The sequence below is a fragment of the Coregonus lavaretus genome (assembly GCF_964263955.1).
Source record: "Coregonus lavaretus genome assembly, contig: HAP1_SCAFFOLD_563, whole genome shotgun sequence".
In the NCBI taxonomy this organism is placed as follows: domain Eukaryota; kingdom Metazoa; phylum Chordata; class Actinopteri; order Salmoniformes; family Salmonidae; genus Coregonus; species Coregonus lavaretus.
This window is the reverse complement of record NW_028161406.1, coordinates 55,815-70,740: the sequence shown is the minus strand read 5'-3', so window position 1 is coordinate 70,740 and position 14,926 is coordinate 55,815. Positions and strand designations below refer to the sequence as shown.

General features: G+C 43.5%; 1 protein-coding gene across 1 annotated transcript; it reads left to right on the top strand.

Annotated features, from left to right (window-relative positions):
• Positions 1 to 3,838: 3,838 nt before the first annotated feature.
• On the top strand, positions 3,839 to 10,572 carry LOC311120727 (uncharacterized protein). The gene is made up of 6 exons (XM_084195304.1): positions 3,839 to 4,029; positions 5,293 to 5,459; positions 7,353 to 7,465; positions 8,446 to 8,663; positions 9,121 to 9,192; positions 9,651 to 10,572. Exons 1-6 carry the CDS (start codon positions 3,923 to 3,925, stop codon positions 10,147 to 10,149), a joined length of 1,176 nt encoding a protein of 391 aa, XP_084051430.1. The 5' UTR covers positions 3,839 to 3,922; the 3' UTR covers positions 10,150 to 10,572.
• Positions 10,573 to 14,926: the final 4,354 nt, after the last annotated feature.

Here is a 14,926-nt window from a genome sequence, read left to right as displayed (position 1 = left end):
TGAGTAGTGTTGGAGGAGAGCGAGAGAGAAAAGGATACAAAGTAGTGGTCGGAGACATGGAGGGGAGTTGCAGTGAGATTAGTAGAAGAGCAACAGCTCAGCTGGTAGAGCACGGCGCTTGTAACGCCAAGGTAGTGGGTTCAATCCCCGGGACCACCCATACACAAAAATGTATGCACGCATGACTGTAAGTCGCTTTGGATAAAAGCGTCTGCTAAATGGCATATTATTATTATTATTATCTAGTAAAGATGAAGTCAAGCGTATTGCCTGCCTTGTGAGTGGGGGGGGGTGGTGAGAGGGTGAGGTCAAAAGAGGAGAGGAGTGGAAAGAAGGAGGCAGAGAGAAATGAGTCAAATGTAGACGTAGGGAGGTTGAAATCCCCCAAAACTGTGAAGGGTGAGCCATCCTCAGGAAAGGAACTTATCAAGGCGTCAAGCTCATTGATGAACTCTCCAAGGGAACCTGGAGGGCGATAGATGACAAGGATATTAAGCTTAAATGGGCTAGTGACTGTGACAGCGTGGAATTCAAATGAGGAGATAGACAGATGGGTTAGGGGAAAAATTGAGAATGACCACTTGGGAGAGATGAGGATTCCTGTGCCACCACCCCTCTGACCAGATGCTCTCGGGGTATGCGAGAACACATGGTCAGACGAGGAGAGAGCAGTAGGAGTAGCAGTGTTTTCAGTGGTAATCCATGTTTCCGTCAGCGCCAGGAAGTCGAGGGACTGGAGGGTAGCATAGGCTGGGATGAAGTCAGCCTTGTTGGCGGCAGAACGGCAGTTCCAGAGGCTGCCTGAGACCTGGAACTCCAGGTGTGTGGTGCGTGCAGGGACCACCAGGTTAGAGAGGCAGCAGCCACGCGGTGTGAGGCGTTTGTGTAGCCTGTGCGGAGAGGAGAGAACAGGGATAGGCAGAGGCATAGTTGACAGGCTGCAGCAGATGGCTACAATAATGCAGAGGAGATCGGAATGAAATGAACTAAACATCTGGGAAAGGAGAGAGCAGGCCTCCCTCACCAAAAAAACCCCCCCAAAAAACAAAACAAAAACAATTTGAATAAAAAAAAAAAAAAAAAAAAAATATATATATATATATATATATATATATATATGTATATATATATATATATATATATATATATATAACTCTCCCAACTTCCACCTCAGAAACTATAATTGGTTCACTGAACCACCCGAGTAAAACTCTCCCAACTTACACTTTAGAAATTAGAATTGTTGTAAACTACAGCAGACTGTTATCAGTAGCTGTAATTAAGTACAGCAGCTACCAACCACCTAACGTTAATGTCTCGGATAATGAGGTTAGAAAAACAGCTGAATGGTAGCAGCTAGCCAAGGCTCTTCGCACTCTGGGAGGAGGACACAACGGAGTTGTCAACCGTGATGGCGAGATCATGGAACGGGCAGTCCTTCCCCGGGAGGAAGAGCAGCTCCGTCTTGCCAAGGTTCAGCTTGAGGTGGTGATCCGTCATCCATACTGATATGTTTGCCAGACATGCAGAGATGCGATTCGCCACCTGGTTATCAGAAGGGGGAAAGGAGAAGATTAGTTGTGTGTCGTCTGCGTAGCAATGATAGGAGAGGCCATGTGAGGATATGACAGAGCCAAGTGACTTGGTGTAAATGACCTGGAGCCAGTGCGTTTGGCGACTAATATGTAGTGAGGGCCAGCCAACAAGAGCGTACAGGTCACAATGGTGGGTAGTATATGGGGCTTTGGTGACAAAACGGATGACACTGTGATAGACTACATCCAATTTGCTGAGTAGAGTGTTGGAGGCTATTTTGTAAATGACATCGCCGAAGTCAAGGATCGGTAGGATAGTCAGTTTTACGAGGGCATGTTTGGCAGCATGAGTGAAGGAGGCTTTGTTGCGAAATAGGAAGCTGATTCTAGATTTAACTTTGGATTGGAGATGCTTAATGTGAGTCTGGAAGGAGAGTTTACGGTCTAACCAGACACCTAGGTATTTGTAGTTGTCCACATATTCTAAGTCAGACCCGCCGAGAGTAGTGATTCTAGTCGGGTGGGCGGGTGCAAGCAGTATTCGGTTGAAGAGCATGCATTTAGTTTTACTAGCGTTTAAGAGCAGTTGGAGGCTACGGAAGGAGTGTTGTATGGCATTGAAGCTTGTTTGGAGGTTTGTTAACACAGTGTCCAATGAAGGGCCAGATGTATACAAAATGGTGTCGTCTGCATAGAGGTGGATCTGAGAGTCACCAGCAGCAAGAGCGACATCATTGATATACACAGAGAATAGAGTCGGCCCGAGAATTGAACCCTGTGGCACCCCCGTAGAGACTGCCAGAGGTCCAGACAACAGGCCCTCCGATTTGACATATTGAACTCTATCTGAGAAGTAGTTGGTTAACCAGGCGAGGCAGTCATTTGAGAAACCTTTTATCGATCGCGGTTATAATATAATTTGGACCTTTAGCATGGCTGAGGTGCACCCATGACCAGCTCGGAAACCAGATTGCATAGCAGCGAAGGTACGGTGAGATTCGAAATGGACAGTGATCTGTTTGTTAACTTGGCTTTCAAATACTTTCGAAAGGCAGGGCAGGATGGATATAGGTCTGTAACAATTTGGATCTAGAGTGTCACCCCCTTTGAAGAGGGGATGACCGTGGCAGCTTTCCAATCTCTGGGGATCTCAGACGATACGAAAGAGAGGTTGAACAGGCTAGTAATAGGGGTTGCTACAATTTCGGCGGCTAATTTTAGAAAGAAAGGGTCCAGATTGTCTAGCCCAGCTGAATTGTAGGGGTCCAGATTTTGCAGCTCTTTCAGGACATCAGCTATCTGAATTTGGGTGAAGGAGAGGGAGGGGGGAGGGGGGGGGGGGGGGCATGGGCAAGTTGCAGCGAAGGGTGCAGAGCTGGTGGCCGGGGTAGGGGTAGCCAGGTGGAAAGCATGGCCAGCCGTAGCAAAATGCTTATTGAAATTCTCGATTATCGTAGATTTATCGGTGGTGACAGTGTTTCCTAGCCTCAGTGCAGTGCAGTGGACCTAGGTAATAGAGTAGACCCATGTTGGCATATCAAACCATTAAAAAAATAAGTATTTTAATTTGGGATGGTTCCTTTTCAGTTTGGGACGATTTAAATTGCACTTCGGGACGATTCTGTGACTGTGATGAAAAACATTATTCTCGAGTCATGTATGTAGTAGCAAGCTAGCTAGCTAACATTGGCCAGAAAGTTAAAGTCAGAGGAGAGAGAGAGTGGTGTGCAGCGGCCCAGAGGTGAATACAGAGAGGAACCGATTAACTCCATTACTGACTATTAAATTATAATAGTAGTGATATAATAGTAGTGATTGATTGATTAATAGTAGAATGAAATGCTCTTGATGTACTGGACTCATGATGGATCTCCTCTCTTTCATTTCTTTCCATCATCTAGAGGGATGGATGACTGGGCCATCAGGCTGCCTGCAGCCACACATTAATTAAAATGTTTATGAAATCAAATAAACCAAAAAGCAAACTGTTGGGGTTTTTCGATTGTTGATGCTTTATGATTATTTTAGAGCAATGTGACTTGTATTAACACTATTTCACAATATTTCACATTGTGTTAACACCATTTCATAATAATGTTTTCTGGAGAAAAAAAACATACGTCTTAACCATTCACTATCAATCACTTCTATAGTTCAGATTCAATCATTTGGTGTGATGAACTAATAACAAAGGGAGAAACGCCGAGAATATTTAGATTGTCATTATGGAGACACCTATTGGATGAATGTGGCAACTCCTCTCTTGCCGCAGAAAAAAGGGCTCGTTTTTAGGCCTTGTGGGCGGGTTTTGAGTGGTCATTGACATTGGCAGAACATTTCCCTGCGCCCACTGTGTTCCTGAGATTGTGAAGATCAGCACCGGGGAAATGTCGAGGGTTTACATTGGAAGATTGAGCTATCGAGCAAGGGAAAAGGACGTCGAGAAGTTCTTCAAGGGCTATGGGAAGATACTTGAAGTTGACCTGAAAAACGGGTAACAAAATTAACGCCTCGGCTCGTGTAGCTCAGTGGTAGCTAGCAGCGTTGTGAATGTGGCCTAGTCCTCGTAACCAGGCCCCAAGCCTCTTGAACCAGCGTTGAACGGACGTTTATTGAAGATTCTCATAAATTGCTTTAGTTTGATGACCTAGTTATTATATATTATTTACTTAGCTAGTTAAGAATTTCAAAAACGGTTTGCTACAGAAGCAAAGTTGGCTAACTTGGGTTAAGGAGTTACTGCTGTAGTTAGCGTCAAGCGTGTTTTGCTAGTTAGCTAGCTAAGGTGCTAGCGCACTTCATTGTCGTGTTTGTGTCTAGACGGAGTAGCCATGTTGTTAGTTAACAAGCCAGCTAGCGTTAGAACTTACTAGGCGATTTTTTCTTTGAATGAAATCGCAACCACGTGTCAGAAGAGGTAACTACATTTACATTTTAGTCATTTAGCAGACGCTCTTATCCAGAGCGACTTAGTTAGTGCAAACATTTTTCATACAGGCCCCCCGTGGGAATCGAACCCACAACCCTTGCGTTGCAAACGCCATGCTCTTATCAACTGAGCTACACGGGACTACTAGCTAGGTAACTTTAGTTACACGTTCATGAAATCTTCATAATTAAGCTAGCTAACTAGCATCTTCAAACAACAGTTGGGCATGCTAAATTGACTTAGATAACGTTACGATAACTATCTTAAGTTACCCCCTAACTGGCGGCGTGTATATACTGTTTATGTAACATAGCTAAGTTAGCTACAGTAGTTTGCGTAACAGCCAACGATAATAGTGCAATGCTACTGGCATTGTCGAACTTCCAGCAACTCTCATATTATGGTATCTGGTGGACGAGACAACATTTACAAGGCCAGTTACAAGCACTCTAGCCACCAGTAGGAATGACAGTCAAAGTCATTAACTATATACTGTAGATGCATGGGTCAAAGCACTGTCTTGACTAAATATTCTCTTAGCTAGCTAACATTACTCTAAACTACACCATACTTACAGGTGGAATTAATGTGGCCCCTCTAACACCCTGCAGCAGTAGTGGCACATTTTAGATCTGTGGCACATATGAGAAGATTATAAAATATTGCATTATGGTATATGAAATGGTCATTTGGGTCTGGCGTGAGTAGTTTTAACTAGTCACATCATTTGATCCCAAATCTGTGCCCCCTCATCTCTGGCCTAACATCCTCTGTCTCCTATGTGGCCCCCTCATCTCTGGCCTAACATACTGTCTCCTATGTGTAAAGGTATGGGTTTGTTGAATTTGATGACCCCCGCGATGCAGATGATGCTGTGTATGACCTGAATGGGAAAGACCTGTGTGGGGAGAGGGTTATTGTGGAGCACACAAAGGGGCCACGGCGAGATGGCAGCTATGGCTCAGGAGGAGGCGGTGGCGGCGGAGGTGGAAGAAGTAAGTATACAATGCAGTGGTGTTTTAACATTAGTGGGGATTTGAGATTGAGGAGGCCAACATGGCAGCCGCATAGTACGTGGGATAGGCGACTACTGCATGACATCTCAAGTTTGTCCTTGGTGGTTGTAGTTCATATAATTGGGTTCCTTTACATTAACATTTTGGTTATTTAAGAGACACTCATATCCAGGCCGATGTAGTCATCGCATTCATCTTAAGGTAGCTAGGTAAGACAAACACAATTTTATGTGTTTCAAATATAGTTAAACCTGCCACGTGCACCAGATGTCGTCCATTCTTTACCTAAGTGGTTTTACGTCTTGAGAAGATGAGTCTGAGTGCCATCTGTTCAAAGGCTTGTTGCTTCCTTGGTGATAGTAGTGATGGAAACGTAGTAAAATAAACACAAGCAGTACCATACTGGTATCCATGGTCACAGCTGGCACTGTCATCCATAATCTGGGTTGTGTTTGGCTCTCTCCACGGTCCCACTACACTGTAAAAGGATGATTGCACCCCTTTTATGATTATGACAAATTGCGCCAAAGTTTTTCTGTTTTTAGAGGACATTTCTACATAAAGATCGCTCCCATTTGCTGTAATTTCAACTGGTTTCAGGGAGAAGTGGTTGCCATTGTTCTGTCCCCACTCTGTTTAATAGGCCACACGTCGTCTCCTTAGCATACAGGTGTGTTGGACAGGTTGCCGGTTAGGGAACCACCTTTTTTCTCTAGCGTTCACGGAGCTCGTAGTACAGACCGAGGCCTTCATGGTACTCCACAGTAATTGTTTGACTAATGGGTGTAGAGAAGACATTTTACACCCGAGTTGTTGAGGGAATTCAAATTACATGCACCACTGCCACCAATGACATGCCGTTATCTTGGGAGCCCGTATGCTTGATTGTAACTGTTACAGGGAAACAAATGCACTTGTGTTCATTCGCTTGATTGAAACTGTTACAGGGGAAACAAATGCACTTGTGTTCATTCAAATTGTCGGGGGAAACTAGCTTGAGATTTACTACCGTAGAATATTTGCTAGGAAAATGTTCTAATGTGATTTGAATATAATAAATTAACTAGCTAATTTGTTTTGAGTAATTTGAGAATCTTGTGTAATCTACTGTTTTATTCAGGAATATTTTATTTTTGTTTTAATTAAATGAATGTTGAATAATAAAGGTAAAGATTTAACAAAGAACCTCCAATGTTTTAATTAAAAGAGTCCTTTGCTGACTGCCTGCCCCTATTGCTGGCCTGGCCATGGTGTCCCCTTTCCAACCAAGAGTGTGGTTTGACCATTCTGGGTCCCTGGGCAGACCAAAAAAGGGAGCCATTGTGAATGAAGACCGCTTGTCCCATTAGTCCCAGGCCGGGTGGTGAGGATGCCATTGGGTTAGGAACAGATGTGGGTTGAGCTCTTATCGGTGCCTGAAACAAATGTGAAATGTCTATATATTTAGATGTGCTAGTTAAAAACTTAAACTTTTAGTGTCACCGTAAGTACTGTCTTCAGTCAGTCACATAGTTTTTTTTTTTTTTATGTAGCTTTTCATTTTGATTTAAGTTCGTATGTAGAGTTTTGTATTCAGTTCTACCCAAACTTGAATCAGGTAATGATTTAGTTGTTTAGATCTTGTTGAAGAGAAGGGATAGGTAATGTCAGTGTTCTTGATGGAAAATGTGCAGAGTTTTCTAGACCAGAGTAATGTACAGGTTTGATTTTCTTTCCCTTTTTATGGATAGCTTATTTTGTCTTTACCGCCCCCCCTCCATTTTATAAGTGGTCATTTGTTTACAGAATGTAGCTTGGAGTTTAGTATTGAGGCTGTCCTCTCAGTGTGTCCCCTGCCCTAATTGTTGCTGCTCTGTCCTTGTTACCTTGAAGGCGGGGGAGGGTATGGGCGTGGTGGCAGAGACCGATATGGCCCACCAGCAAGGACAGACTATCGGCTGATTGTTGAGAATCTGTCCAGCCGCTGCAGCTGGCAGGACCTGAAGGTATGGTGACGGCGGGTTATTCAGCAACGCTAATGATAACACTCTCTCTTCCTTATGATTTCTGCATCCTACGTTTAATGTTCGAAGAGAGAAAAACATATGATCCTTTTCCAATATTTTTTTACATTTTACATGTACATTTAGTCATAAGGTCAGTGTTGGGGTAACGCGGTAGAGTACTCTGATAACTTTTTTTTGTTGTTGTGGTAACGAGTAACTTAATGCGTTTTTCAATTTAAGTAATCTGTTGCTTAGTTACTTTTTATAGAAGGTAAAGTAAAAAGACAATATTTGTACCTTATTAATTGCTGGTACAGCCAGTTATAGATTATAGATTACGGACGAGGCTATGCAATTCAAAGGTAGTAGGCACCATCTACTGAACATAAGAATGATCAACGCACACAAGATATCTTTAGAGGGGTTTCTGGTAATGCAAAAGTAATGTAATGTGTTACTTTCCACAGTAAGTAACGTAAACAAGTTACCTCTATTGGAAGTTAACATAATGAGTTTTAAAAGTAACGTTTCCAATACTGCATAAGATCCATGGCACTATCCACTGAGTTTTTAAAACTACGGTGCCAATAAATCAGCACAAACTACTTTTTTTCATTTTATTTCTGGCGTCTTGGAGCTAAAGTTGGGTTCATGTGTATACCCTGCTAATGACAGTACCAAAACAGAGTGAAGGAGAGCAATGGACAATACAGCGAACTTAGCAAGACTGGCAGTTTGTGGTTAGTGTATGGCGGGGGCTGCCATCTTTTGGACCTCCGCTATTGTCATGCTTGAGCAAACTTTTTATGGCGATGCATAAATCTCAGATTTCCTGCAGTTTTCCCCAGACAAGTACATATAGAATGCATATATATAGAATGAAAACATGTCTAATATATACAATATTAAATGACGTATATAAATTCAATAGGATCTTTTGGTTTTCTCACCTAAGCCCAACCGTTCCCTTCCTTCACCAGGACTACATGAGGCAGGCGGGTGAGGTGACATATGCTGACACCAATAAGGGGCGCCGGAACGAAGGGGTGATAGAGTTCAGGCTGTACTCTGACATGAAGAGAGCCCTGGAGAAGCTGGACGGCACCGAGGTGAACGGCAGGAAGATCCGGCTGATTGAGGACCGCCCGGGGGCCAAGCGCAGCAAGCGCTCCTACTCTCGCAGTCGCAGCCGCTCCCGGTAAATAAGAATGAGGGGGGGGGGGGGGGGGGGGCGGGCTGCGTCCCGCGTCCCAAACGGTTCTCTATAGTGCACTACTTTTGACTAGGGCCCATAGCGTGTCCCATAGGGCTCTGGTCGAGAAGTGCACTATGTATGGAGTAGAGTGCCAGTTGGAGCACACAGACTGGCTTATCTACAAATCATAATGAGTAGTTGTATGAAATTATGCAAGATGATTTGTAGATCGGTCTCTTTGATCAGGCGACTGAGTAGAATTTCTCCTCTTAAACATGGACTATGTAGTCAAAGGGATGTGGTGATTTTAGTTGCCCCCCGCCACCAAATGTATTGTTTTCCCACCAGTTCACAATTAAGGTTCGCAATTACATTGGACTGCATGTCACCCCTAACCCCTCAAGCTTCTTCAAGGTACATGGCTTACCTTGAACATACGTGGTCCTCCCTCTGTCCCCAGGTCTCGTTCCAGGAGCCGTAGGTCCCGAAAGAGCCGCAGCCGCAGTGAGAGCAGCAGCCGCTCCCGCTCTAGGTGAGGCCCGGAGTGCAGTCAACGTTTAACTCATAGACCCATACCCAAGGGTGACCCCTGACCTTTTTAATGTGTCCCCCCCCCCAAAAAAAAAAAAAAAGATTCCCTATGTAGCACACTACTTTTGACCAGGGCTTGTAGGGCTTCGGTCAATAGTAGTGCACTATATAGGGAATAGGGTGCTATTTGGAACACACGTAGTCATTTTTTTTTAGGGAAGTCATTGTAGACGTTTCTTTTGGATACTTGTTGCACTCAAGTGACATCAACAGTAACTTAAAAAAAAAAAATCTATTTACCAAGAGCTCTTGCCTAAATATGGACCTTATGTAGCTTCCCAGATGTCCTGACAGATGTCATGACCAGCTAGTGCTAGGGGCGGTGGCTATTTTTACATTGCTGCAGTTCAATTACGTTTTAGTTAACTGGTTGTATGTCTGCGCCTTCCTATTTCCCAGGGGTGCTGCCTCCCGCTCACGTAGTCGCTCCCACAGCAAGAAGGACAAGACCAAGGGCCGCAGAGAGGAGGAGCGCACCAACGGTACCCACAAGGCCAAGGAGGGGCGCGGGGGCCGAGACGAGGGGCGCAGCAGGAGCCGCAGCAAGAGCAAAAAGAGCACCAAGAAAGAAGGGAAGAGGAACAGGAAGGATGAGTCCAGGTCCCGTTCCCGCTCTCGTTCCAGATCAGGAGCCAAGGATTGCTCCAGAAAGTCCGGCTCGAAGACCCGCGAGCCGGCCAAGAGCGACGATGAGGGAGCTGCAGCCGAGACGGGAGCCCCCCGCTCTCGCTCCCACACCCCTGCCGAATCCAAAGCCAAATCCAAGTCAAAGTCCAAATCTCCATCTCCCTCCCCGGCCAAAGCCCATTCCCGTTCCCCCTCAGTCTCCCGCTCAGAGTCCCGCTCCAAATCTCGCTCCGCGTCTCGTTCTCGCTCCCGCTCTCGATCACAGTCCTGAGCTGGGATGGCAACATCAGCCATCCATCGTGTCCCCCCCCTGCGTCTGGCCCTTTTTGTTTTTTGATAAATAGTTGTAGGGGAAAAAAAAAACAGGCACACACTCTTCCTCATTTCTTATAAATATACAGTGCTTGTCGGTCATTCTGCATCTTTTTCCAGTAGTTGTCTCTTAAATCGAGGTATTTGTAAAATATTAAATGTGTGAAATAAGTTTGAGGGTATTTGCTTGGATAGATTTTTATAAGTTGAAAAGGAAATGTTCTGTAGTAAGTGTCTTAACCTTTGTATCAATACTAGCATACCGTGCTGTCAATGTTGTGCAGGGTGGGGGTTGTTTTTATTCCATTGTTGCATCTTTTCACTTTGTGGGAAATCCTTTAATCAGTTACTTAAAAAATAAATAAAAAAGCCTGATCTGGAATGATTTGGAGTTGTCTTTGTCTTGTTGCTTAAATAAGATTTGAATAATAATAGTATTTACCCTTTAGTGTGTGTAATTTACTGTATTTACACCATGGATATCGCTTCTCTACAGTACATTTTCAAAAATAGCTGGAGGATGTCTTGAAGTTAAAGGAAAATTGCCAAATTGTTGTAGTTTTGTCACTGACATTAGTGCAGTTGTCACAGAAGACATTTGGTTCTGGGTGCTGAGATCAGTGCAGTTGGAACTTACTACCACTAGCTTGGTCCCAGATGTGCTATCATGTCAACTTCTTGTCACTCAGAGTACCACAGTATGAGTCATAATACCCATAAAACCTAGCGGTCAAACAGGGAAATGGTCCCAATAGTTTTTCCACCATTCATTTTTCCAATAGGGGATTTTACCCTGGTGTGACGTTTTTGATAAGTGTAAATCTCTGGAGGACAAGGTGACATCAATATATTTGCTTGTATTCAACAGCAAAAAATGAAACACTAATTAGCATTTTCGATTCAGAGTAAATGGAGCCGAAATATTATGCCTACACGAAACACAGCCCTTATTTTAAGTGTAAAAAATTCCCTATGGGGAAAAATGAATGGTGGAAAAACTATTGGAACAATTTCCCTGTTTGACCGCTAGGTTTTATGGGTATTATGACGCCTCTGTGGGGCTCTATAGTCATGCCAAACGCAATGCAATAACATGTTTGACGTGACAATGAGCGATAAGGATTTGGTACGCGAACAATCAGACTGGCGACCAGGCTACCACACAATTATCGCGGCAACAACAACTGAAATGGTTACCTATGGCGGACCATAAAGGTTTGGTGTATGTGCCCCTGCTTAGCCACAAGATGGCATAGTACTAATTAGACAGTATTCCATCCATGTTGACAAAAAGTCCCTCACTGTCAATGAAATAAGTATTCCTTAGCGATGAGAATAATGAGTAACCATGGGAATATAATTGATGTCCAAGTTCAACCTATGTTTTAGTTCTCACAATTAACTCTTGATTAGGGACATATACAATTGGCATATTTATCACATTTAACCAGGCACCACAACTTCACCATCAATTATATTTAAAGACCTGTATGAGTGGAGGCCTCTTCTGTTTCATGTCACGCAAAGCATGTAGAAATGTGAATTGTTTTAAGATTGTATAAATAAGCTTAGCCTAACATATTCGTCCATGGATGGATGCATGTCTGTAGCCTATTTTAAAATACTTTTGAGACCACTTCTAATAGGCTACGATTGAGATGGTCGGTCGGTCAATCAGTCAACAGTGAGCATCTCACCTATTAGGTCACTAATAAGTCTAAACTCTCCTTCATGCCTGCTGCTATCAGCTTTCTCAATACGCTGTAGTACTGGTAGTTGTGCGCATATTGCTGTATATATATATTGTTATGTGTTCCCGTTTTTTTTTTACTACGCGCTGCAAAATGAATTGCCCGCTGGGGATAATAAAGACTACTCTGCTGCATACATCATTATCCAAAATGCACGGGTAGACATTAGGCAACCGCAGCCTACTCAAATGCTCCATTTCTACGGAGGAGCAGTGCGCATCGCATCAGGGTTCGTGAAGGAAAGGAGGCGCCAAGGAAAAGTAGCAGTGGGAATTCGGCCAGTTTTGTGAGGGGGGCGGCCGCATGTAGCGTAATTTTTGGCTAATGCTTTTGAAAATGCCAATTTCCCCGCAGTAACAAACGACAACTAAATAGGCTATAGAAACTTACTGAATAAGAGACGGAGCCCATAGGAGACGGCGAGCAGCAGAACCACGCACATCCTTGATCCATCTGTTTTGGATTAAATTATAGGCAAATTAAATTGCTTGACGGAAATCACATGAGGGAACAAACCAAACGATACTGTATCGATATGTGTCGGGGGACAACGAATACAACCGAAGAATACGGCATCAAAGGCAAGTAGCCTATAACTTTCCCCGGTAACCTTCAAAAGTAGCCTAGGCTCTCACCCAGCCGGTATTTGAACGATGATTATTACGATGAGAGCGTCAACTTCAGACAATTGACGTTAAAACATTGTAGCAGCCTTTTCTGGAAGGTCAGAAGAGAGAAATATTTTATTTTGTCACACCGCGCATCTGCTGAAGTTCAAGACAATCAGTGAAGCTGTCACGGTCTGGTTTCCCCTCACTATTTCAACTGTGGGTTATTTTGGAGATTGTGTATTTAGAGGAAATTAAGATCGCATTTTCCCGCGCAAAACTTAATCAGCTAATTGAGACAGGCAATGTATCAACAGTCAGCACCGAAGGAATGCAACACTGCTCCATCGTTTTTGTTCCTTCCGTAGCCTGCTATGACGCGACCGACATAGAACCGTTATTTGCCGGGGTGGGGTGTTGCATATCTGTAACATTTTACCATTATGGGATAGGTATGATATTATACAGGATAATTGGTCAAGTAGTCGAATACCATATAGTTAATTTGGAGTGCGCGTAATACCATTTTGCACGCAATATGTGTAGGCTAAGTTATTGATAGGATAATCAATGCAGATAAAATATAATAACGGGAAAATATTGCAAGCATGACGCATGCATTTACTCCGACATAGTATGTGGACCTCTTTTGCATAGTCAATGATCTTGGCAATCATCAAAATAATGATTTGCCCAGCGTCGTGCACGTCTAGGAACAGGATTGAGAGGGTATGTCGACATGGGGAAATAAAACATTGAAGTAAAACATTAAAACGCAGAAACCGTGACGACTTCAATTTTGAGAGTAGACTGTCACGTTCAGATTGCCCATGCAAAGGTTCATTCTCTCCCTGCTATAAGTGGCTGTCTTGGGACCGAAGGCACTTTAGCTAATTATATAACCTAATATATCTCATATAGAATTCAAACCCGTAGATTGATCTTATTCCAATGTTATGTAGTACTGCTTGTGACTTAATGCCAGTGTTTGGCCATACTCCACATTCCTGACTGGGTAATGGAAGGTGAGGTCTGGTTTGCCTTGCTCATTTATGACAACCATATCAGTGGCCATATGAGCAGAGGGAATGATCTTGCTCCAGGCAACTAGAGAGAATGATCTTTGCTCCAGGCAACTAATAATAATAATAATAATATGCCATTTAGCAGACGCTTTTATCCAAAGCGACTTACAGTCATGCGTGCATACATTTTTTTGTGTATGGGTGGTCCCGGGGATCGAACCCACTACCTTGGCGTTACAAGCGCCATGCTCTACCAGCTGAGCTACAGAGAACCACAACTAGAGAGAATGATCTTGCTCCAGGCAGCCAGGCAACTAGAGAGAATGATCTTGCTCCAGGCAGCCAGGCAACTAGAGAGAATGATCTTGCTCCAGGCAGCCAGGCAATTAGAGAGAATGATCTTGCTCCAGGCAACTATTCTCAGAACTATTTACCTGCTGTAATGCTTTCATTTGGACTATAGCTGAGGTAATTCAGTATCAGCAGCTTTTAACTATTCAGATCACCCAGATGGGATTCAAACCTACAACCCTCTGGTCTGGACACAGTCTGGTATCCAACCCCTGACACTGGTCATAGTAGACTCCTTCGTCCCGTACACTGTCAAGTTGTACAACTGATGTACAACGCATTTGACACAATAGTTGTGAGTTTTTCTGCAAAAAGAGTATTAGGCCCTACACAAGCATTGTGGAAACAATGGTTGTGTAGACATTTTTGTGCAGACAAAGGGTGTTTCTCAATATGCATACTACCGCGCTCCACACTCCTATGCTCCTAGTGCATTCTCTGAAGACGTTCTCTTGAGTACGTTCTTGTGAGGACGAGAGTGTGGAGAACTCATAAAACATTACATTTGAGAAGCGCTCGCACTTCTCCCTACTGTATTACCTCACGCTGCACCTCCCCATTCACTGAACCTTCTTCCAGCCAGGACCATGACAACAATAGAGACTAAACAAGATATACACAAAGCAAACATTTTACTTCATGATTATCAGCTAGCTATATGTGAATTGAAATAATCTAGCTAGCCAGCTAGTTAAACAGTCAAAAATGAACCAAAACTAATGTTGTGCAAGGTAGACGTAAACTGTTCGTGGGTAGCTAGCTACCAATTCTTTGTGGCTAGCTAGCTAGCCAGTTAGCCCTATTGAATTACTATGGATTTACCCATTCACTGAAACGTCTTCCAGACAGGACAATGGCAATAGAGACGAAACAAGATATACATTAAGCAAACGTTTTACTTCAAAACTATCAGCTAGCTATATGTGAATCGTGGGAATGTAGCTAACCAGATTGTTGAACAGGCAAAAATGACCTTAAAACTAAAGGGTAGATGTCAATTC